Source organism: Pelodiscus sinensis, chromosome 8, assembly GCF_052426305.1.
Source record: "Pelodiscus sinensis isolate ZL-2025 chromosome 8, ASM5242630v1, whole genome shotgun sequence".
Lineage (NCBI taxonomy): Eukaryota > Metazoa > Chordata > Testudines > Trionychidae > Pelodiscus > Pelodiscus sinensis.
This window is the reverse complement of record NC_143059.1, coordinates 19,909,948-19,935,926: the sequence shown is the minus strand read 5'-3', so window position 1 is coordinate 19,935,926 and position 25,979 is coordinate 19,909,948. Positions and strand designations below refer to the sequence as shown.

Below are 25,979 nucleotides of genomic sequence, written 5' to 3'. Positions count from 1 at the left end.
CATTAGCGTGTTCTGCCTCAGGTCTCGGTGCTGGGGAAGACGGTGCCGACGTCACCGCCGGGGCAGGGGAAACAGGCGCCGATCCACTGGGTGCCGTTGAAGCCGCTGAAGCTGGTGCCGGGACGCTGGTCAGTTGCGGCGCCGGCGCGCTTGTCAATTTCAAGGCGCGTGAAGCTGAAGCCGATGCCGGCTTGCTGGTCAGTTGCGGCGCCGTTCCCGGTGTGGGTGCTGAAGCCGCTCTGGCTCTAGATGATGGGGGCTCCTTTATGCTATCCCCCGTGAGTTGTCTGGACCCCCTGGAGGTCACTTTAGAAGCCGCTGCCGGGGTTGAAGCTGCCGCAGGGAGGGAGCGCGCCCGGGATGGCTTTGACATTTTGGAGTCAGCCGGTCCCGGAGAAGCCGCTCTCCGCTTGTGCTGGGAGATTTTTGTGGTTGCTGGAGGAGTAGGGTCAGGCTGCAATGCCTTACCAAACATGAACATCCTTAGTTTCATCTCCCGCTCCCTCCGGGCTCTCGAAGTTAATTTGCGGCAATGGGTGCACTTGTCAGGGACATGAGTCTCCCCCAGGCACCTAATACAAGTATCATGGCCGTCAGCCGTTGGCATGGCTTCTCGGCAGACCGAACATTTCTTGAAACCAGTTGATCCTGGCATTTTGAGCAGAGTTACGGAAAGACTGAATCGTGTGTAACCGCTGCGGTTAGTCAATTTCACAGCTTAGCGCTTAGCAGCAGCGCTTCTGAGTGAAAACAGTTTTAAAGAATTTTTTTTTTTAAACAAGAGAACAGATAACAGTTAACAGGAACACAGCTAACCCTAAGAACTCTAACTATTTACAGGTAGACAACTATCTAAAAGCATGACTAGAGAAGAGATCAGGGAGCTCCGACCGCGACCTGAGGCGGTTGAGAGGAACTGACGGTTGCCGGCTCGCGCGCGGCTGATCAAAGGCGCGAACGCTATCCTGGTGAACCACGCATGCGCGAGCCGGCGGAGCACGGCTATGAAAAGTCTCCGAGCCGCGGCGCCGGGACGGGACCCGACACCTAGAGTGGAGCACCCACAGGGCCACTCGAAGAAGAACCTTAGAATCTTGTGAAAATATATTCGCTTTTGTTCATTATTTGCAAATGCTGAAGATTAATAAGCCAACTCTTTTTTAAAGGAAATTTCCTCCCTCAAAGATTAAAAAAATCAATCATTTAAAAATTTCCTTTAGGTAGCAGTATTCATCTCATGCTATATAAACAACTTCTAGTAGTATAGCAAGTAGCACTATATTATTTCTAAAATGGCTTCACTATTATAAACCTTAGTGATTAAACTAGCTAAAAAGGAGAGAAGTTGGACCAAATAATGTGATTTTCTTTAGACAAAAAAGCACATATCTATTCATAATGCACCTCACCAATTTTTAAGTATCCTGAGGATTATTCTTCAGAAAAGCCATTTTTGAAGCAATTATACTGACAGCGTATGTTACAATGCTAGATCTTTCAGTTAGATAATTGCCCTATAGAAGCCTCTACTTATTGATTACAATTGAGGGTAACTTTCTGAAAGTCAACACACTACCTGGTAAATTTAGCTTCAAAACTGGCATCAAATGTATGGCAATTTCAGCTGTAAATCCTGATTTCTATATCAATACAGGTCTTTAATTATGCAGATGATTTGCATGCCTGCAAATACTATACTATACTAGTTTTGTAGTAATGGAAACTATAAAATCAACACAAAATTCTATTAAAGATTGTAGTTGAGACAATGCTTTGTAGCAGCTTGTCTTCCTCTAAAACTGGACAAAACCTTTCCTCTTTTCTAAAGATCTTGTTCTGTTGATTACAGGTGCCATATGAAGAGATATTAAAAAGAATGGGACTCTTCTGCTTAGAAAAGAAGTGACCAAGCGGGGGGATACGATAGAAGTCTATAAAATCATGAAAGGTACGGCAAAAGTGAATAATGAAAAGTTATTTACTTGTTCCCATAACATAGGGAATAGGGGTTAACAAATGATTTAAAACAAACAAAAGGAAGTTTTTCTTTATGCCGCACACAGTCGACCTTTCGAACGCCTTGCCAGAAGAGGTCATGAAGAGCAGGACTTTAAAAAGAGTTCAAAAAAGAACCAGATAAATTCATAGAGGTTAGGTCCATCAATACTTTAGCCAAAATGGGTAAGAATGGTGTCCCTAACCTGTTTGTCAGGAGCTAGAAATGGATGACAGGGATTACTTTATGATTACCTGTTTCAGTTCGCTCCCTCTGGAGCATCTGGCATTAGTTACTGCCAAAAGACAGGATACTGGGCTAGATGGACTTTGGTCTGATCCAGTATAGCCGTTCTTATAACCTAATGTTCTGTGATCTCTACAACTAAAACCTTTCTACTACCAGTTCTTGACACTTCTTTTAAAAAGGCAAGATTAACTATCAAAATGTGAATCAATATCACTTAAAGAAGCAACCCTGGTGCATCTGGACATCTACACCATTTTTTTTTTAACTTCTCTACTTCCCTGATGGAGGCACTGTAGTGGAGGGGAAAGCTAAATCCAGCCAGAACATTTATCACTTCACTTTCACCAATGACAGTACTCAAAGGGTCCTTTTCTATAACATATAGCCAATGGAATTCTTCTTTTAGTGCTCAATTAGAAAATATCTGGATTTTGGAGCTTACTACATGGGTTCTAGACATGCACTGACAAGGACACAACAAAAAAAGACCAAGATTTATATCCAACATTTGGCTTCAAATTGTCTTATCGGTATTTTCCTGTTAAACATACTATACATGCTACATAATTTTTATAAGTCATGAAATATCAGTAAATCAAGTCTCTAATAAAAACTATTCATGAAATCATAGGGTTGGAAGAGATCTCAGGAAGTCATCAAGCAGGACTAAAAAAGCAGGACTAATCACAACTATGTCATCTCAGCCAGGGCTCTTTCAAGGCAAAACTTAAAAACCTCTACAGATGGAGATTTCACTACCTCCCTAGCCAACCCATTACAGTGAAAAAGTCTTTACTAATATCCTAGACCTCTCCCCCACTGCAACTTGAGACCATTGCTCTTCGGTCTGTCATTTGTCACCACTGAGAATAACATCTTTCTATCCTCTTTGAAATCTCCTTTCAGATAGTTGAAGGCTACTATCAAATCTCCCTTCACTCTTCTCTTCTGTAAACTAAGCCCAAATTCCTCAGTGCTCCAGCCCCCTAATAATTTTTGCTGTCCTCCACTGGACTTTTTCCAATGCATCCAGATTCTTTCTATAACGGGGTGGGCGTGCAGAATTGGACAAAGTTCTCCAGAAGCGGGCTCACCAGTCCTTAATAAAGGAGAATAATAACTTCTCTAGATCTGCTGGCAATGCTCTTTCTAATGCACCCTAATATGCCATTAGCCTTCTTGGCTACAAGGGTGCACTGTTCACTCATATACAGCTTCTCATCTACGGTAATCCCCAGGTTCTTTTCTACAGAACTGCTGCTTAGCCAGTTGGTCCCTAGCCTACATGAGTGCTTGGGATTCTTCCAGATTAAGTGCACTTGTCTTTGTTAAACCTCATCATATTTCTTTTGGCCTAATCCTCCAATTTGTCCAGGTCACTCTGTACCCTCTACCTACCCTTCGACATATCTGTCTCACCTCCTATCTTACGGTCATCTGCAAACTTGTTGAGGGTGAAATCCATCCCATCACCTAGGTCATTAATAAATATGTTAAACAAAAGCAGTCCCAGAACTAATCACTGGGACACTCCACTTGATACCGACCGCCAACCAGACGTCGAGACGTTGATCACTACCTATTGAACCCAATGATCTAGCCAGCTTTATATCCTTCTTACAGTTCACTTATCAAATCTATATTTCTTTAAACTTACTGGCAAGAATACTGTGGGAGACGATATCAAAAGCTTTGCTAAAGTCAAGGTATCACATCTACCACGTTCCTATATCCACAAAGCCAGTTACCCTGTCATAGAAGGGAAGCAGGTTTGTCACATATGACTTGCCCTTGGTGAATCCATGTTGACTGATCACTTTCCTCTCTTCCAAGTGCTTCAAAATGGATTCCTTGAGCATTCCCTCCATGATTTTTCTGGGAACTGAGGTGAGTCTAATGGGTCTATAGTTCCCCGAATTCTCCTTCTTCCCTTTTTTAAAGATGGACACTACATTTGCCTTTTTCCAATAGTCTGGGACCTCCCCCAGACACCATAAGTTTTCAAAGTTAATGGCCAATGGCTCTACAATCATATCAGCAAACTCCCTCAGTACCCTGGGATGCATTTGTCTATGTCCATCTTTTCTAAATAGCTTGCATTCATATTGCATTGCTGGAACGTTTGGAAGGATGTGATATGTACACTTCAAAAGAGCATGTTCAGCGAAAAGTCAAAACAACTTAAAAAAGTATATCAGCAACAATTATTCATTCTTATTTATAAAAAATTTGACTTGCAATGAGAAGAGCAAAATTTGGGCTGTTTTTCTTCTTTAAAAACACCAGAAAATGTACCTTTAAATTGTAAAACAGTCTTGTTTTCAATATACAATGACAATGCAAATAGAGACAAAATAATGTACTGTATCTTAAACTGCAAATCAAGTTGTGTGCTTGCAGGCAGACCACTATGAAATTTAAAACAGTTGGACTCAATCACTTACTGTCTTGGCAGATGCAATTTTAAAATCAGTATTTCCTCTGTGAACAGATCAGCTTGTCAGAACTATACATAAAAAGATATCCAAAGTGCTTGATGTGGACACACCAGGACAGACACATGCATGGAATTAAGTATCAGGCAGCAATTTTTATTTAACAAAAGTTAAACCTGTGCTAAAGTTTAACCTACAGACTCCCTAACCAGACATTTAATTTGTTTCAGCACAGGGGTTACAGAGCTCCTGACAATATAGCCCATAACTTGGAGTACTCTCCTATGATCACCCCACAGGACTCAGCTTTCTGAGTCCTAGCATCTTTCTACTGCTGGGGGGACAGAAAGTGCAGAATGGTGTGGACCTCAGACCATAAAGGCCATAAGGTCTGACTTTGGTCTGGAAATGCCACAAGGAATCAACCTTTTACCCATACTGGAAACTGGCTGCAAGTTGTGATAAAACAACGACTCCCCCCAAGTACCTCAATTCTGAACTTAATGCATTCCCACTTAACTCATTGTGGTTTGACCCATAGGTGAAAACATTTCTATATAGGAAATGTTCTAAATGAACAAAATAAAATGAAAGTTATAAACTATCATGTATTGTAGCATGTACAGTATTGTATTATGTATCTTGTACTGTAGGCAAAACCCACTTTATCAGATGATGAGCCCATCATCTCATAAAATGGGCTTTGCCCATGAAAGCTCATGATACTATATATTTTTGTTAATCTCTAAGGTGCCACGGGACTACTTGTTTTTACATTTTTAAGCACACTAGTAATCAGATGTATTTTGCTGAATTACAGTAACTGTGGTAGGAAGAACACCTCAGCAGTCCAGCACCCTGGCACTTAATTTAAAAAAGGGTAATTACACAAAAATGAGGAGGTTAAACAGAAATTAAAAGGCACAGTGACTAGAGCCAAATCCCTGAAAGATGCATGGAAACTTTTTAAAGACACCATAATAGAGGCCCAACTTAAATGTATACCCCAAATTTAAAAACATAGCAAGAGACCTAAAAAAGTGTCACCGTGGCTTAACCACCATGTAAAAGAAGCAGTGAGGGACAAAAAGGTATCTTTTAAGAAGTGGAAGTCCAATCCTAGTGAGAAAAATAGAAAGGAACATAAACACTGTCAGATCAAGTGTAAAAATGTAATAAGAAAAGCAAAAAAAGATTTTGAGGAACAGCTAGCCAAAAACTCAAAAAGAAATAACAAAATGTTTTTTAAGTACATTAGAAGGAGGAAGCCTGCGAAAAAACCTGTGGGTCCCCTAGATGATTGAGCTATAAAAGGAGCAATCAAGGATGATAAAGCCATTGCGGAGAAACTAAATGATTTCTTTGCTTCAGTCTTCATGGCTGAGGACATTGGGGAGATTCCCGAATCTGCACCGTCCTTTGTGGGTGATGAATCTGAGGAACTGTCCCGGACTGAAGTGTCATTAGAGGAGGTTTTGGAACAAATAGAAAAACTTAATGTTAACAAATCTCCAGGACCGGATGGCATTCATCCATGGGTTCTAAAAGAACTCAAATGGGAAATTGCTGGGCTAATATCTGTGGTTTGTAACCTATCCTTTAAATCGGTACCTAATGACTGGAAGGTAGCCAACGTGACACCAATATTTAAAAAGGGCTCTAGAGGCGATCCTGGCAATTACAGACCGGTAAGTCTAACTTCAGTACCGGGCAAATTAGTCGAAACAATAGTAAAGAATAAAATTGTGAAGCGTGTAGAAGAATATAATATGTTGGACAAAAGTCAACATGGTTTCTGTAAAGGGAAATCCTGTCTTTCTAATCTGTTAGAGTTCTTTGAAGGGGTTAACAAACATGCAGGCAAGGGGGATCCAGTAGATATAGTATACTTGGATTTTCAGAAAGCCTTTGACAAGGTCCCTCACCAAAGGCTCTTGTGTAAATTACATGGCCATGGGATAAGAGGGAAGGTCCTTTCATGGATTGAGAACTGGTTAAAAGACAGGAAACAAAGGGTAGGAATAAATGGTAAATTTTCAGATTGGAGAGGGGTGACTAGTGGTGTCCCCTACAGGTCAGTCCTGGGATCAATCCTTTTCAATTTATTCATAAATAATCTGGAGAAAGGGGTAAGCAGTGAGGTAGTAAAGTTTGCAGATGATACCAAACTGTTTAGGATAGTCAAGACAGAAGCAAACTGTGAGGGACTCCAAAAAGATCTCACCAAACTGAGTGATTGGGCAACAAAATGGCAAATGAAATTTAATGTGGATAAGTGTAAAGTAATGCACATTGGGAAAAATAACCCCAACTATACGTACAGTATGAGGGGGGCTAACCTGGCTACGACAAATCAGGAAAGAGATCTTGGAGTTATCGTGGACAGTTCTCTGAAAACTTCCACACAGTGTGCAGTGGCAGTCAAAAAGGCAAATAGGATGCTAGGAGTTATTATGAAAGGGATAGAAAATAAGACACAGAATATCTTACTGCCCCTGTATAAAACTATGGTACGCCCACATCTTGAATACTGTGTACAGATGTGGTCTCCTCACCTCAAAAAAATATTTTGGCCTTGGAAAGGGTTCAGAAAAAGGCAACTAAAATGATTAGGGGTTTGGAATGGGTCCCATATGAGGAGAGGTTAAAGCGATTGGGACTTTTCAGTTTAGAAAGGAGGAGACTGTGGGGGGATATGATAGAGGTCTATAAAATCATGAGTGGTGTGGAGAGGGCCGATAAAGAAAAGTTTTTTATTAGTTCCCTAAATAGAAGAACTAGAGGACATCAAATGAAATTAATGGGTAGCAGGTTTAAAACTAATAAAAGAAAGTTCTTCTTCACACAGCATGTAGTCAACCTGTGGAACTCCTTGCCAGAGGAGGCTGTGAAGGCTAGGACTATAACAGAGTTTAAAGAGAAGCTAGATAATTTCATTCAGGTTAGGTCCATAAAAGGCTATTAGCCAAGGGATAAAATGGTGTCCTTGGCCTCTGTTTGTCAGAGGCTGGAGAGAGATGGCAGGAGACGAATCGTTTGATCATTGTCTTCGGTCCACCCTCTCTGGGGCATCTGGTACTGGCCACTGTTGGCAGACAGGATACTGGGCTAGAAGGACCTTTGGTCTGACCCAGTACGGCCGTTCTTATGTTCTTACATCATTCTATTTAGTACTATTTTAATCTCAAAGCACAGGCAAATTAAGATGTCAGGATATAATAATTAGATACTAACTTTCATAGAATACTTGGAAAGGACCTCAAGATACCATCAAGTCCAATATCCTGCCCTCACGAAAGGAACAGGCACCATCTAGATCATCCCTGATGGATGTCCATCCAACCGGCTCTTAAATATCTCCTGTGATGAAGATTTCACAACCTCCATAGGGAATTTATTCCAGTGTTTAATCAACCCATTTGAGGGGCTGGACTGCACCCTCAGCAAGTTTGGAGATGACACTAAACTAGGGGGAGAGAGAGATACACGAACAGAATGGCTAGAGTAGAAGTTCTACAGAAAAGGACATGGGGATTACAGTGGATGAGAAGCTGGATAGCAGTCAACAGTGTGCCCTTGTAGCCAAGAAGGCTAATGGCATATTAGGGTGCATTAGGAGGAGCACTGCGAGCAGATCTAGAGAAGTGATTATTCCGCTTTATTCGGCTCTGGTGAGGCCACACCTGGAGTACAGGCAGTCCCCGGGTTACGTACAAGATAAGAGGGACTGTAGGTTTGTTCTCAAGTTGAATCTGTATGTAAGTCGGAACTGGCGTCCAGATTCAGCCGCTACTGAAACTGACCGCCAGTTCTGACTTACATACAGATTCAACTTAAGAACCCCAAGCTCCCCAAGTCAGATGCTGCTGAAACTGATCAGCGGCTGATTCCAGGAAGCCTGGGGCAGAGCAACTCTGCCTCCGGCTTCCTGTAGTCAGCGCTGGTCAGTTTCAGCAGCGGCTGACTTGGGGACGCCTGGGGCAGAGCAGCTGAGGTGCTGCTGGGTTGCTCCAGTAGCACCGCTCCTCGCTCCTTGGCACTACTGGACCAACCCAGCAGCACCCCAGCTGCTCTGCCCCAGGCATCCTGATTCAGCCACTGCTGAAACTGACCAGCAGCGGCTGAATCAGGACCTGGAGCAGAGCAGCTGGGGTGCTGCCGGGTTGGTCCAGTAGTGCCCAGAGCTCTGGCAAAGCCTCAGAAGCGCGGGAACCCGCCGCGGCTGCGGCTTCGCTCCCGGTGCCTGTGGTCTGCTGGGGACCGTCCCCAGCAGACCACAGGCACCGGGACTGAAGCCGCAGCAGCGGCGGGTTCCCGCGCTTCTGAGGCTTTGCCAGAGCAAAGCCTCAGAAGCACGGGAACCCGCCGCTGCTGCGGCTTCAGTCCTGGTGCCCCCGGTCTGCTGGAGATGGTCTCCAGCAGACCAGGGGCACCGGGAGCAGCTTACGAACGGGGCACTCTCACCCCGGAGCTCGCAGGCAGCAATCCGCCACCTCGACATCCGGGGTGAGAAAGCCCCGTTCGTAAGTGTGGATCCAACATAAGTCGGATCCGCGTAAGTCAGGGACTGCCTGTATTGTGACCAGTTATGGGCTCCCCACTATAAAAAAAAAGATGTGGATGCATTGGAGAAGGTACAGTGGAGGGTGATCAAAATGATTAGGGAAGTGCATGAGCTATGAGGAGATGCTGAGGGATTTGGATTTGTTTAGTATGCGTAAGACAAGAGTGAGGGGGGATTTGATACCAGCCTTCAATTTCCTGAAGGGAGGTTCCAAAGAGGATCCGGAGAGGCTGTTCACAGTAGTGACAGATGGCAGAACAAGGAGCAATGGTCTCAAGTTACAGTGGGAGAGGTCTAGGTTGGACATTAGGAAAAACTAGTTCACTAGGATGGTGATGAAGTACTAGAATGTCTTACCTAGGGAGGTGGTGGAATCTCTTTCCCTAGAGGTTTTTAAGTCTCGGCTTGACAAAGCACTGGCTGGGTTCATTTACTTGGGATTGGTCCTGCTATGGGCAGGGGGCTGGACTTATTGACCTCCTGAGGTCTCTTCCTGCTCTGTGATTCTAACCTGAAAGTTAGGAAGCTTTTCCTAATGTCCAAACTTAGATTACAGCAATTTAAGCCCATTGGTTCTTATCCTATCATCAGAGATCAGAGAACAATTTTCTCCTTGCTCCTTGTAACACCCTTTTCGGTACTTGAAAACTTCTATCTTGTCCCCTCTCAGTCTTCTTTTTTCCAAACTAAACAAGCCCAGTTCTTTCAGTGTTCCCTCACAGATCATGTTTTCCAGGTCTTTAATCATTTTGGTTGCTTTTCTCTGGACCTTCTCCAATTTCTCCACACCTTCCTTGAAATGTGGTACCCAGAACTGGACGCAGTATCCCAATTGAGGCCTAAATCAATGAAGGATAGAGGGTGAGTGTCAAGGGGCACACCCCTCAGCCATTCTGAAGTCCCCAAAGTTTGTGTCCCCGCCCTCTTCTCCAGGCGTACATGACCCAAATGCCCAGTTCAGGGCAATTACAGCCCCTAAAATACACCCCCCTCTATTAGGTGGTATACGGCCTTAAAGCCTAGACTGCAATATAGGCCCCTCTATTAGGAGGTATATGGACTTGAGGCCAAGTCCACCATATGGTCCCCTCTATTAGGAGGGATACACCCTTGAGGCCTAGTCCACAGTACAGTCCCCTCTGTTAGGAGGTATGCAGCCTTGAGGCCTAGTCCAAAGGTAAGCCTCCCCAAAATCAGAGAGGAGGCATGTTGCAAGATAGGGGTAGAGTTGGGGGACCCGGGCCCTCCCGCACAGCCAGGGCCCTGTTGATCTATAGTTTGTCCAGATCGTTTTGAATGTTGACCCTATCCTCAAAAGCACTTACAACCCCTCCTAGCTTGGTTTCATCTGCCAACTTGATAAGCATGCACTTTGTGCCAGGATTTAAATCACTGATGAACATATTCAACAGAACGGGGCCCAAAAACTGACCCCTGCAGAGCCCCAATTGTTATGCCCTTCCAGCATGACTGTGAACCATTAATAACTACTCTCTGAGAACGGTTATCCAGTCAGCTATGCACCCACCTTAAAGCAGCCCTATCTAGGGTTTATTTCCCTACTTTACTGATGGTCATGCAAGACCATATCGAATGCTTTACTAAATTCTAAGTATACCATGTCCACTGCTTCTCCCTTATCCACAAAACTTGTTAACTTATCAAAGAAGGCTATCAGATTGGTTTGGCATGATTTGTTCTTTACAAATCCATGCTGGTTGTTACTTATCACCTTTTTATCCTCCAGATGTTTGCAGATGAATTCCTTAATTATTTTTGCTCCGTTTTCTTTCCTGGCACAGAAGTTAAGCTGGCTGGTCTGTAGTTTCCTGGGTTGTTTCTATTTCCCTTTTAAACAGATGTGCACTATATATTTGCCCTTTTCCAGTCTTCTGGAATCTCTCTCAACTTCCATTACTTTTCAAGGATGACAGCTAAAGGCTCAGATACCTCCTCTATCAGCTTCTTGAGTACTGTAGGATGTATTTCATCAGGCCAGGTGACTTGCAGTCTTTTCTAAATAATTTTAACCTGGTCTTTTTTTATTTTAACTTCTAAACCTACTGCATTTCTAGTAGCATTTACTAAGTTAGGCATCTAGTCACCATCAATCATCTTGGTGAAAACAGAAGCAAAGTCGTCATTAAGCACCTCTGCCATTTCCAAGTTTCCTGTTACTGTTTTTCCCTCTTCATTGAGCAATGGGCCTACTCTGTCCTTGGTCTTCCTCTTACTTCTAATATATTTGTCGTCTTTTTTTTTAACCCTTTCTGTGTCTAGCTAGATTGAACTCATTTTGTGCCTTTGCCTTTCTAATCTTGCCCCTACATATTTGCATTATTTGCTTATATTCATCCTTTGTAGTTTAACCTAGTTTTTATTTTTATACAAGTCCTTTTTGTTTTTTAGATCATGTTAGATCTCCTGGTTAAGCCAAGGTGGTCTCTTGTCATACCCTGCATGACAAGAAATGTGCCTAATGTACCTCGATATGCAGCAAACAGAAAAAGAAAAAGAAGAAATACAACACATGACGTTAATTGAGGAATAAAAGGAATAATAAATTGAGATACAGGTTTTGATGGATATAGAAGTATGATCCGTCCTCCAAGTACACTGAATAGGACTACACCTCCGCTTCAGAGGACGCGAGGATGGGGTCCTACGTGTAAGTTTTGCAAAAAGTGCAAAAGGAGGGACTGAGAAGGAAAATGTATGTTGTTGAAAGGAACAATGTGGAGTGTGCATGCAACTGACTGACCGTGACCTTGCATTGTGCGTGAGAGATAGTGAACCTAATGAAACCAGCCTGATCTAGCTTTTCTGCTTCAAGGATGATACTAACACTCATGTAACTAAGTTTATCTATGCATATTGAGAAAGGGGGCTCCGAGCATTAAGCCAATCATAACGCTGTTACTAGCTTATGTAATGTCTATTCTATTTTGTGTGTAATCATGAATGTATACAAGGTTACTGCGGACATTTGATTTTTGAAGTCTTCCTTTTGAAACTTCCCACAGCTGTGTCTTAATAAAAGTGTTTCTCTCCTTCCAACCCTGAGTCTGGATTTCCGTGACAGTTTAGAAGATAAAATTAAAAAAAAGAAACTAAAAATTACTTAGAATGTTTAGGTGTGTGCAAGTCATCAGGGCCTGATGAAATGCATCCTAGAATATTCAAGAAGTTCAAAAAGGAGGCATCTGAGTCACCTTTGAAAAATCATGGAAGACAGGGGACTAGAAGACTGGAAAAGGGCAAATACAGTGCCTAACTATTAAAAGGGAAATAAGAACAACCCAGGAAACTACAGACCAGTCAGTTTAACTTCTGTGCCATGAAAGATAATGAAGCAAGTAATTCATCTGCAAATATCTGGAAGAAAATAAGGTAACAGCCAGCAAGGATTTGTAAAGAACAAATCACGTCAAACCAATCTGATAGGTTTCTTTGATAGGATAACAAGTCTTGGGGATAAGGGAGAAGTGGTGGACGTGGTATACCCAGACTTTAAGAAAGCATTTGATATGGTCCTGTATGATCTTATCAATAAACTAGGCAAATACAACTTAGAAGGGGCTACAATAAGGTGGGTGCATAACTGGCTGGATAACCAGTCTCAGAGAGTAGTTATTAATGGTTCCCAATCATGCTGGAAGGTCATAACAAGCGAGGTTCTGCAGGAGTCTGTTTTGGGACCGGTTCTGTTCAATATCAGTTGGAGTCTTGTGTCCAGTTCTGGGCACCACATTTCAAGAAAGATGTGGAGAAATTGGAGAAGGTCCAGAGAAAAGCAACAAGAATGATTAAAGGTCTAAAGAACATGAGCTATGGAGGGAAGACAGAAAGAATTGGGTTTATTTAGTTTGGAAAGGAGAAGACTGAGAGGGGACATGATGGAGGATTTCAAGTATCTAAAAGAATGTCACAAGCAGGAGGGAGAAAAATTGTTCTCCTTGGCCTCTAAGGATAGGACAAGAAGCAATGGGCTTAAATTGCAGCAAGGGAAGTTTAGGCTGGACATTTGGAAAACTTCCTGTCAGGTTGGTTAAACACTGGAAGTTGAACATGAACTGAATCGCGTCCAGAAAACCAAACAAAAATGTTGGGCAGACTAGTTATAAAGGCACTGATTAGGTCCTATTCACAGTACAAATTTTTCTGTTAAAAAGTTAACATGTCCATTTGTATTCAACTTCCTCAATACAATACTGTGCCTAGTTCTTACATAAACCCACTTGCAATTTTAATCTGCACTAACACTTTTTCCAAATAAAATTAAGTAAATATATTTCTCCTGAATTGAAATATTCAATATGACAACTGAGTCCAACTTTGGTATAGAAAAGTTGCCACCACCATAAAAAAATTCCGATTACTATCTAGTTTAAGAAATGGTGACTTCCAGAATCACATATAGTCACTATATTTAACTTCAGGAACAAATGAAGACTGCAATTATTTTTACATACTGTTACTGAATTTGAAATGCAAAGAACAGTCACTGAACGTGTTAATATTTTTATAAAGCTTTATAGGTTGTCCACATTGGTTATTTCCCTGTCACCGTATCAGAAAACCTGATTATACTGAAGTCAACTGGAGTTTTGTCTCTGACTTCAAGGCCGTGTCCAGACTCAGGGGTTTTTTCGGGAAAAGTAGCCTTTTCCCGAAAAAACTTCCCCTGCGTCCAGACTCAAGCCGCGTTCTTTCGAAATTATTTCGAAAGAACGCGGCTTTTCTTTCGATGGCGGTAAACCTCGTTTCACGAGGAAGAACGCCTTCCTTCGAAAGTTCCTCTTTCGAAGGAAGGCGTTCAATGTAAAGAGGCCGTCTTCGAAAGAGAGCATCCAGACTCGCTGGGTGCTCTCTTTCGAAAAAGCGGATTTCTCTTTCGAAAGATCCGCCTGCAGTCTAGACGCGATCTTTCGAAAGAGGATCTTTCGAAAGATGCTTTCGAAAGAGCCTCTTTCGAAAGAAGCCTGCAGTCTAGACATAGCCCAATAGGGCTAAACTTTCATTTGGAGTCTCCACAAAAACCTAATCAAATTAAAATGCATTCAATTTTTAAAGCTGTAGGTACAGGGGAAAACAAACCAGAGGCTAACTCTTTATGAGTAACCAAGAAGGCACAAATTAGTGGCTATTACCAAAAGTAAAGATTTACAAAACACTGTTAAACAGAACAAAAGACACATACTTCTAAAACACTAGAAAGTTATAAGTGTATTTTACATTACTCTGTAATTTTGTGAACCAGACAATACACATATAACTGAAAGGAACATTGTCAATCTGAAGTTTTTTAAACTTACTGATTTATATTCAATTTTCTGACAGAACCCCTTAATTTTAAGTCCTGATATTTTTTTTACATATTTCAAAAAGGATTTAAAAGGTTTTCTTGCATCCAAATTGATCTTTAGAAGAGATTTTTGTACAAACCAGAGAGCAACCACCAAATATATTCAGTGCCTGTTCCTCCTCTCTTTTCTCTATGTACACTCATTCTCATCAGCTTCAACTTATCTGCTACCTTTATTAGTACATGACCTATTCAGGATCTGAAAAAAGCGATGTATCACCTGTAAAATATTAATCAGAGTGCTATGTACAAAATTAAACAGGTTTTAAGTAATTGTTATAGGAATTTTAAAGGCCACTTGTAACAGAAAAAAATTCAAATAGAAATTTTCAATTTGACTTGTCCTTTTAACTTTGCACTGATTTAGAAGTTCATGCCACAAATCTCACAATCCTTTGAAATAAAAGGAAATACTAATTATTGTTCATGCTAATTTGAGACCTCAGTTCACTGTGCCACTTCAACTATTTTGTCCCCAACTTTGCCAGTATAGGAAGTGACTAATGGAAAGAAAACTGAAATTTATTAAGCAGAGTTCCCATGTTGGTCTTTTTCACATTATTTTGACCAGTAAAGATGTACGCTGTCAATTATAATTCAAGCTGCTGCGTCAGATACATAAGCTTTTCCAAAGGAAAAAGGTTATTTGCCAAAATAACTTGTTCAAATAATATCATGCTTCACAGTGTGCACCTGGGCATGTAACCAACCTCTTAATGTGGTATTTGATAGTTAGGGACATGCAGGATTTCTATACTTATGTCTTTCACAACAACAAACACCACCGCATATAATCACCCTTCAGTTTATTGCATACCAAATTACAAACACCACTCAAACTTTGCACAGTCACTTGTCCATCACTGTACTATGACCACCTGCCCTACCTTGTTCAATTCATATCCTATTTCAAATGTATAAGGAGACATATTTGCAACATCGTCTTCCCTAAAACAAGAAAATAAGTTGGACCTTATTAAGCTTTCCCAGTAGGTAGCACAGACTCCCACTTATTTCCTCCCTTCTGGGAAGGGAATGAAGCTAAGGTGTTTGTAAATGCTTCTGAAAGGGGATGAAAATTCAACAAGATGGAGTTAGAGGACATAGTACAGTCTCTAGCTTCACCTCACAGATTACGGTTTTAGTGGTGTAATCTCTCCATATTGAGCTGATCTTGACACACCTTCTCCCTTTCCTCTGCCTGACTATCCTTTTCTTTAGACACTATCAGGCTTCTTCTTTATGGGAAGTTTTCACAAGCCTGATCTTACCCCTGTCACTCATCCCCCTGTAGATATTATCTGGGTATTAGGCATTCCCACTTCCACCTCCAATCCACCTCCAATTCCTGAAAGTGTCTGCTTCCCCGGATATGGGTTGAAAGTCCTTATCCATTCCATTGGAGACATGGTATCCAATACGCTAGCACTAGCTTGGCTAGTTGAATGTGGTTAGTTCACTTAGGAACTGGTTCCAGGAAGCAACTCTTTGGACAAAAAGGAGAAATAAGGTAGGGCTGGCTCTCTGTGAAGTAACTCTTAGCCATGCACTACTTATAATAGAACAAGGATCAAGCTTACTTTTGAAATGTGATCAGAGCTAAACAAGGTGGCTCAGGAGGATATGGTACAGTGAAAGAAGAGCTCCTGGGCCAAATATGAGTAAGTGGCATCATGAGGTAGCACACGGGTGGGAGGGAGGGGGTCACACATCACTACTCCAATTTGTAGCAATTACAAAAAGATGAAGTGCATGATCTAAGTTCTGGTTTCTGCAACAACGAATACATCATTCCTTGATTTTTGCACTGCCCTACTCTTGGATGATTTTATTAAAGTCATGACTGTTACTACAGTAAACTTCCGATAATCTGGCACCTTTAGGACCCAGGGGGTGCTGGATTATCAGATATGCTGGACTATCAGAAGGGGGGGGCTATGAGGGGTCTGGGGTGGGGTGGGGTGGGGGGATGCCACCCCAAACCCCTCATAGCCCCACCTTCCGACAGTCTTGCTGTGCCCCAGGCATCCCCGATTCAGCCATTGCTGGTCAGTTTCTGCAGCGGCTGAATCGGGGACGCCTGCGGCAGAGCAGCTGGGGTGCTGCTGGGTTGGTCCAGTAGCGCCACCCCTCGGTGCTGAAAGACCAACCCGGCAGCACCCCAGCTGCTCTTGGGGACGCCTGGGACATAGCAGCTGGGGTGCTGCAGGGTTGGTTCCGCAGCAACGAGGGGCAGTGCTACGGGACCAACCCAGCAGCACCCCAGCTGCACTGCCCCAGGCTTCCTGGAATCAGCCGCTGGTCAGTTTCAGCAGCGGCTGAATCAAGGAAGCCGGGCGCAGAGCAGCTCCAATTGTCCGGCTGCCCAGAGCACTTCCGGGTTCCCAATGGTGCTGGACCATCAGGAGTGCCAGAGCATTGGATGCCTGATCAATGGAGTTTTACTGTATTAAGAGGATGACCAGTTTATCAAAATGGAAATGGGTAATCTGCTCACTGAAAAAAGGATTTTCCTAGTATCATCTACTTACAGGAAACATATTTGAAGAAACATTAGAAAACTAATTACTCCTTGGATACAGTGTAGCAATACTCTTTGGTATATACTTTCCTTTTATTATTTCAGTATAATCTACATATACATACATTTTAGACTGTGTCCACCTGTTTGCAAGTCCATTTGTTCAAAAACTCCTTCTAAATGGTAAGATCTAGGACCACAAAATGTGGTATGCAGCTTCCTCTTCTAATTTAAAGCAAAAAAATCATGATTTGGCTGTGCCAGAAGAACTAGAAGCTCCAGGAAAGGAACAGTTTTCCATAATATGCAAAGGGAGAGGTTGCTTTTGGAGGGATGCCATATGAGAGTGGCCACTGAGGACAGCGAGACCATGAGAGAGAGCTGTCCTGCAGAGTGTCCACTGGAGGAGGCGGGGGGGGGGGGGGGGGGGAGGAAAGAGTTGTACAATCAAGGCAGTGGCCAGTAGGGCTGGGTCTAGGGTTGCCAGATGGTTTAACAAAAAATACCAAACACCCCTGCCCTTTCCCCTCCCCCCAAAAGGGAAAAAATTCTGTTGAGGAAAAAAAGGGGGGGGGGGAGAAACCAAAGTTGTCAAGCAAAAAACAAACAAAAAAAATGAAAAAGGAGGCTGCCCCTTTGAAACGGCCACCATCTTGGGCACCATTTTTAAAACCCCGCAGCTCTGACCCGATAAGCACAGGGAAGCCGGGGGGGGGGGGGGGGGAGAGGAAGAATGGGAGGGGGCTGTTGAGGGGGCACAGGAGCAGCTTCGTGAGCCGCACTTTTGGAGGGCAAGAGCCGCATGCAGCTTGCAAGCCATGGGTTGGTTACAGCTGGTGTAGAGGGAGGCATCACATGGCCAGCTTCCCACCCCAGCTCGACGCCCCCTCTAGCATGGCACTCAGCAAGTTTCCCCTCCTGCCCCCCTTCACTACGACTCTGCCTCACTCCCCCACCCCTGCCAGATGCAGCAGGGGAAAATTGTCCCCGCCGGGCTTCCATCTAGGGTTGCCAGATGGCCCTCCCCAAAAATACCGGACACACAGTATTTTGGTCAAGCAAAAAAGGAGCGCAGGATAATAAGTACTCCCAGCCACTCCCCCACCCATGCTAGGCTTCTGATGTGCCCAGAACGGCGATTGCAGCCCCACCTCCCATCTGGGACTCTCGGTCTGGGAGTGTCATAGGTGGGGGGGGGGAAGAGGTGGAGGGGTGGGGGGGAAAGAGGTGGAGGGGTAGGGGGAGTGGCTGGGACTCCCAGCCACTTCCCCCGCCGCAGCTGGGGTTCTGATGCACCAAGAGCACCGACTGCGGCCCCGCCTCCCAGCCTGGGAGTCTCAGCTGGGAGGCGGGGCTGCAATCGGCCCTGGAAGCCTGTGATTGCGCAGAAGCCTGGTGGGGGCGGGGGAGTCCCAGCCACTCCCCCCACCAGGCTTCTGCACAATCACTGGCTCCTAGCACCAATCGTGGCCCCGCCTTCCAGCCATTCCCCCTGCCCACGCCAGGCTTCCATCCGGTATTTGCACTCTTTTTTTTTTTTAACCAGACAAAATCCGAGAATACCGGACATGCCACATGTCCGGTATTCTCTGATTTTTTTTTAACCAGACAAAGAGCGCAAATACCGGACTGTCCGGTAGAATACAGGACACCTGGCAACCTTAAAAAGTTCCATCCAAGAGAAACAGGAAATACCGGACATTTCACGTGTCCAGTATTTCCGGGTTTTTTTTGCCGGACCAAGCCCACAAATACCGAACTGTCCAGGTGAACACCGGACACCTGGCAACCCTAGCTGGGTCTCCACCATCTTGCCTGCCAGCACACTGAGTTAAGTAGCCGTCCTGCCCCAAATCCCTCCCCCGCCACACACACACACACGGTCTTTGGCCATAGCACGACAGGGGGAGAGAACAGGCTCCTGGTAGTTGGGGGAAGGGAACAGGCCCCCAGAAGCCTAGACAGGGTGGCTGGGTGTAGGGATGTTAAAATTCATATAATTAAGTAACTGTGTAACTGCTAAAAATTTCAGCGGTTACATGTGGGATGGCAGGTGGCTAGCCTGGGAGTCGATGCACACAGGGAACTAGATTTTAAGCCCGACCCCCGTGCATTCAGGGAGGCTGTGTGTAACTATGAATGTTAACTGATGAGCTCAGGCCAAGGCTAATCAGTTAACTAGTTACACTTTCACATATCTAGCGGAGGGGAGCGAAAGGAATGAACAGTTCCTGGGTGTTCTCTAGTACTACAGAGTCTCCAGCAGATAAACACTAGCACAGTCTGAAGAGCTAAGCAAATCAAGAGGGAAACATACCCTGTGCCAACAAACTCCCCAGCTTACTGGGTGGTTTTCAGTGCCTAGAAACTCTACGCCTCCCCAGCCATTATCTCTTTCCTGAGTCCCATACTACAGCAGCATGCAGAAACGTGAACTGTGATTCCCAAATTCTGTGCTAGCAAACAGGGCAACTGGAAAAGGAAGGCTACAGAGGCTGAGCATAAAATGCTCAGTGCTCTGCATGGTCTTGGGGAAGGGTTGCAAATGCCCATGCTTCTCTTGTTCACCTGTTCAGTTATTAGTAAAATTACAGCATAATGGCCTTCCACATCATGAGTAGGCCCTCACAGCTAGAGGTCACTTTGCAGCAGCTTTCCTCTGCTCTCCCGCTTGGGGGCCTCTTATAACAAACAGATGCCCCATCTACTTCAGCCTGGTTTTATACCAGCCAACAGCTCCACATGTTCTCACAAATGAAGCCCATTACAACGATCCAAAGATACATACTTATTTTTGACTCTTCTGTCATCTACACAGAGTTCTGCCCCTGCCAGAGCCTGCTCTTTGCTGAGCTGTTTCTCACAGCTGATTTTCCTAAGAGGTTAGTCTTCTGGCTGTAGCCAGTATCTCTTCCTAGTATCTACCCTATTCTGAGGGAGAAGGGAACCTACATACTGCCTTCTTCTACAGATTGCCTCCTAAGTGTCTGGAAAAGAGGAGGACTTCACCCCACCTTAAGACTATAGGGTTCCTGATCCTGGGCATATTGGGGTTTCTCCCAATTCCCTAGGACCTTTTCCCATCTTCCTCTCTGGGCCTTTACTCATTTCAGGTTCCAAAACAAGGTTTTCTGGCTCTCTCTACACTTTAAGAGCCAGTAGACCCTCATTACACACAGACCTTGTGTCATACAAAAGGACTTCATTTACAACATCACATCTATAAAACTTTGAACTCTGTTCTTTTGAAAGGGACTACAGAACTAGTAATGTGCAGGGGTGGGCAATAATTTTTGACTGGGGGCCACTTCAGAAATTTTTGAAGCGGCCCCAGGCTGCCTCAGAAAGGGCAGAGCCTCAGGTGGAAGGGACAGGGCCAGGACACTTCCGTGCTTTCCCACCCACAGATCCTGATCAGTTTGTGGGTGGGGGAGCATGTGAAATCTTTGCCTTGCCTCCCCCTCCTCCCTCGCAGAGAACCAACAGCTGTTCTGAACAGCTGGTGGTTCCCTCTTGCCACCCTGTACCCTTGGTGGTGGGAGGAAACTTTGCACACTTCCTTTTCCCCTGCCCCCAAGTCAATTAGGGCTTGGGGGTGGAGGGAGTATGCAAAGTCTGTCCCCATCGTGCAAGGATGCACCATGCTTAGAGTCACCTGCCAGCTGAGCAGCAGCTGGAGGTTGACTAAGTGCCAAGCCCCTTTACAGCGCAGAAGGAGACTTCCCCTAGGCCAAACAGGGCCTAGGGGTGGAGGGAGGAGGATTGGCAGGACTTCTGCAGGCCGGATCAATTCACTAGTCAGGCTAAATCCAGCCCATGGAAGTCTTTTTGCCCAACCCCGGTAAAGAGGCTACATTCTCCTTTTGAAAACACAGATGAATATGATAAGGTTTCTTGTCATACTGTTCCATCAAGTGACCCATTCAAGTGAACTGCTGGATCCAACCCAGCAGCTGCAGCGTGGTGGTGGAAGCTGTGTGTAACCATGCACGTTAACTGAGGAGCCCCTGCCCTAGATCACAATCCTTTCCTTTGCCCAGATTCTTCTCAGACCCCATACTCTCTTCTGCACCCCAGTCTCCTAGCCCTAGCTCCCTTCTGCACCTAACCCCCTCCCACACCTATGCCTCTTCCATAGAAGAGTGCAGTCCTTGACCACTTGAAGTGGGCCCCCCCATCAAAAATTATCGCCTACCCTTGGTCAACACCTGCTCCCATGAAAAAAAAATTGCAGGACACTGAAGTTAGTGTAAAATACCCTGGCAAACTGTACTGCTGAACATGAGACTACAAAGTTTTTAAACATTCCCTGTGATATTGATAGCACCAGAACTGGCTTTTGAGGCATACATTTTCTCACTGAAATAAATAAAAAAAGGACAGGATTGGTACATCAGTGCTGTCTGTGCAGTGAAGATCAGCAGCTGTAGCAAGTAAAAGGGATGGTTAAAACTCACTTCTAGTTGTTTTAAAGAGGGATTTGATCAGATATTCATGTAATCCACTGAACTAAATATATAAATGGTTCATATGAGCTCATTTTTTGGTTTAAATGTGTCTAGTTGGGGAAAATCTATGTACAATTTATGAATTCTGGTGGATGTTATGAAGTTATGAAATTGTGGTATCATAGAAAACCTCTAAAAGGATGTGCAATCCCCCATTTTCTGACACTGGCTGTAGCACATTTCTGCCAGACCAGGCACAACAGCCAGTTAATATAACTTAATGGCCATTTATTCAGATGGAAATACCTGGAGAGAGTTAGTTGGCTGTAAATGGAAGAAACTAGTTCTTCCAATTTCTGTGCAGGGACAAAGTAGAAACTTCTCATCAACAGAACTAAGAAATCAAGTGGTGACAAACTCAAGGAACTGAGTCACACAAGAAGCCTTAGACAGAACAGAGGGACATGCTTTCATAGTAGGTGCGACCAGTAGTGTGTAGAGAAATCAACCTGACCAAGGCAAGACTCCAAGATTATGAAGAGAAGCTGCTTGAGACTATTCCAGAGGACTATGTCAAAGCCCAAGAAACTTTCCAGAGTAGTGAGAAAACTGAGGCAGAGGAAATGCATATAGGTGTGTTAAGTGCTTTGCTTTTTTTTTTTTTTTTTTTTTTAATTAACAAAAAAAAAAAATGCGCGGTTACTCCAGGGGAAAAGTTGTTGAGCTCTGACGGGAGGTGCCGGTACTGTGTACCAGGCAGCACTGCCACAAAAAAAAACACTGGGTGTGTTTATTAGGGATGTAAAATCCTGTTTAATTTGTTAACTGGTTAAATGTTACATTTAACCAGTTAACTGATTAAACAGAGCTTAGCAGATGGGGACTGATCTGGCTAGACTGAAGTGCTCCTCTCTGCAGTGTGCCCTGGACCAGGCCCCTGTGGATGAGAGCAGCTCCAGCTGGGCTACAGCACTGCTCCCTCCCCCCCCCCCCCCCGCCCAACCTGTGCTAGGTCGGCCACCTGTCCATGGCAGGAAGGGGGCTGCTCCAGCCCCCACCAGTTAACCATAACTGGTAAGCCTCATCCATTAACAGTTAATCATTAACATCCCTAAGCACCCTCTGTCTGTGGGGAGCCTGAGCTCCCCGCAGGCAGGGTTGTGTCAGCATCCTGCCTGTCCCCCACCCCTGTGCTGCTGCCGATACAGAGGCAGCAGTATGGGGGCAGGGGAGACAGGCAGCTTTGCAAAGCTGGTGCTCACTGGAAGCTGGCTTAAAAGATGGCTCCTCACATGTACCAGCTCCTGCCTGCCCCCTTCGCTCTCTGTGCTGCTGCCTATCAGAGGCAGTCGACTCCTCAGGATTGGGTGATCTTTGGGAGCCAGCTTAAAAGTCAGCTCCCCTTGGGCACTAGCTCCCACCCTGCCCCCATTGCTGACTGATACAGCAGGAGCAAGGGGAAGCAAAGTGTGCATAGTCAATAGGATTAACTGATAAGTCCAGTCTTATCTTCTGATCATTTACTCAACCATACCCTAACATCACTACTTAAACTATAGGAAAGACAGCGATCAAGAATTAGGCACCTGAACTGTTGGGTCTGACCAGAGAATGCCAGACATAGGACCTGCATGCCAAGAGTGAGAGAACCCAGCCATAGGCCGTGGACTGGGCTGGACTCCTGGGCTTAACTGGTAAGGTTAACCGGTTAAACTCTTACATCCCAAGTCTGAACTCTGTTCACACTCAGGAAGCTTAAAGAGCATGTAGGGTACAATGAGGGAGGTCTTCAAACACAACAGACTGGTGAATGTCCAGCCAGAGAGGGAACTGAGTGATGCAAAAGATTTCCATTTGTGTAAATCATTTATTAACATTAACATTTCAAAAACAAGAGAAATGAACCAAATTAAAATATAAAAACTACAGTCAGATTCTTCACATTTATTCAGCAATTTATCTAAGGAGATCAAAGCCTTTATGTACATTCATATTAGTCTGAAAGACAATTTTAGGAAGATCTCTCACTGCTTCCTGTATCAAAGTATTAAAATATTTCTCCCATCTCATATAAAATGAAGAACCTATAATACTACAAGCAGCACATTCTCCTCCCAGGAATCAGGAACACCTGATATACTGATCAGTCATGACATTTTATTCCAACTTCATGCACCATATTTCAACTTGGATTTTTCATCTGCCTCTGCCAATAACAATGATCAGCAGAACTGAGAAAATTTCAAAATCCTACAATGGCATCGACAACCATCAACCTGGAACCAAAGAAATGCTTCTCCAAGAGCACTCAGAAAAGTAGCAGTCCAAAATTGATTAAGGGAAAACAAAAGAAGGAAGAACAAAATTAGTTATCTCAAGTGGGCAATGATCTGAACACCTGCTGCATACAAACAGGAAACCAGAAGTGGTTGTCAAACTTACACAGCCCTTGTACCTAACACCTTGATCCAAAAGAGGAGATACCCACACTTATAGTCTCTGACAAGATGATACCTTTCATTTGCAGTCGTCCACAGAACCAGAGTAGAGCACTGACTATGCAGCATTACCAGCTTCTTAGTACCAACACCACTTCAATACACAAGCCTTCCCTAGAGGACTCCCCTCCCAGCATTGATCAAGACTGATCCTGCTTACTTTCTGTAGTATGACTAAGTCAGACTCAAAGATGATTATCTGGTTGCAGTTTCTGAATTTGTTTTAACATTAAAAACTGTACCCATATTGGTGATATTGCTACAAAAATATGCTAGATTTTGTTTTTCATTTTTATTTGCCAGTGGATACTAACTACATTTGTGCACATACTCTCCTACATGGAGGAAAATTCATGCAAGTTACATTTGTCCATAGTTCAGTAAGCCAGAAAAAGTAACTTCTTCTGGATGGGATCAGCTGTGAAGCAAAGGATGAGCAAAACACTGCATCTTGAACAAACATTTGTCAAAAATAATGTAAAGCTTGTGAAATGCCTCTGTAGCCCTCTAGGAAATCAGATGTTGGCTCCTTAAACGTAAGTAAAAAGAGTCAGCAGTGTTGCTTAACTCTTCCCCTAAGACTGAACAACATTTCAGATTGAGACAAAAAACAGGTAAGAACCATACTACCAGCAAGCCACCTGCACCTACTCTGGAAATGGAGTCTCAGATGAAGGCATATGTTCCCTCCTACTACATAGCAAGCAGCCAAGAACTGTAGGTGCCCATTTCATACACAAAAACTCTAAAGATATTAAAGCTCTGTCCTACTGAGGAGCTAGAGTTTGTCTCCAAAACAGGTATCCTATAATCTAGAAAACTTGCTGACAGTGAAATGAAGTATAGGTTTAAAGGAATTTATTTAATCGATTGGTAGGCTGGAGAAACCCATTATTCCTCTTCCCTAGGACAAACCTTAGGCTGAAGGAGTTGAGAACAACTATGCATCCTCTATGCTCCTAGGCTAACAGGAAATATTGTACATGCTAATTGGAGGAAAATAATCCCATTGCTATTCCTTTAGCATCACATTGGAAGAGGAAGGTGATACTCTAATCAACTCAGTCCACAGTTTCAGGAGTAAGGAGATACTAAATATTTCACTAATTATTTTTAAATGCAATTAGCTATACAACACTCATTTATCGACATTTGGTGGACATCTGACAATTTTCAAAACCCAAGCATTCAGATAAACAGAAGTGCTATGAACTAACACAGGACTACATGAAGAATACACTGTGGATTTGGATAGCTAGGGCTTTCATACAAAGGGAATTCAGATAACTGGAATAAAATATTCTTATTGTCGGTCATTTATTGTTAGGTGGGCTCAGAGTTTCTAGTGTAGTTTATATCTTTGTAAAATATATACTAAGGAGTAATGAGAAAATGTAAGAATTCAATGAAAATTAACACTGTCTGTAAAATACTAAGCTAACAATCTCAAAAAGCTTTAAGAACATATACATACTATGCTGTTCATTTCTGAAGATTCATAACTTCCACATGGATGGACACTCCCAATGGGCTCCAAACCTTCTTCATCCCACATATATGTTCCATCGGAACTATCAGATGGAGAAAGTTCTAAAGATGAGCCACCTCTGTAGTCCATGTCAGGAGAAATCAAGTTGTTCCCAATAGTATGCTTTGTGCTTTCATTCTTGTCAGCTATAGCTTAAATAAAAAGAAAAATGGTCAAAATCCAAAGAATTTAGATTGAAATTAAATATTTATGTTCTGTGACACTGGCATGTAAAACAAGGGTGGACAATAATTTTTGATGTGGGGCCACACCAAGATTCTGGAAAGTGGTCAATGGCTGCACTCTTCCATGACGTTAATGGAGGAGGGGCAGGGTCTGGGATGAAGGTTGGGTCCAGAAGGGAGCTTGGGGTAA

The 25,979-nt window shown here is 43.7% G+C and overlaps 1 protein-coding gene across 12 annotated transcripts in view; it reads right to left on the bottom strand.

The window, feature by feature from the left end:
* Positions 1-25,979, bottom strand: part of CCSER2 (coiled-coil serine rich protein 2) — a 223,055-nt gene that overhangs the window by 150,059 nt on the left and 47,017 nt on the right. For all 12 annotated transcript variants that reach the window (XM_075934845.2, XM_075934839.2, XM_014576098.4 and 9 more), the window contains one exon: positions 25,551-25,756. In XM_075934845.2, coding sequence (XP_075790960.2) covers positions 25,551-25,756 — 206 coding nt within the window. The remainder of the gene's footprint in view (positions 1-25,550; positions 25,757-25,979) is intronic.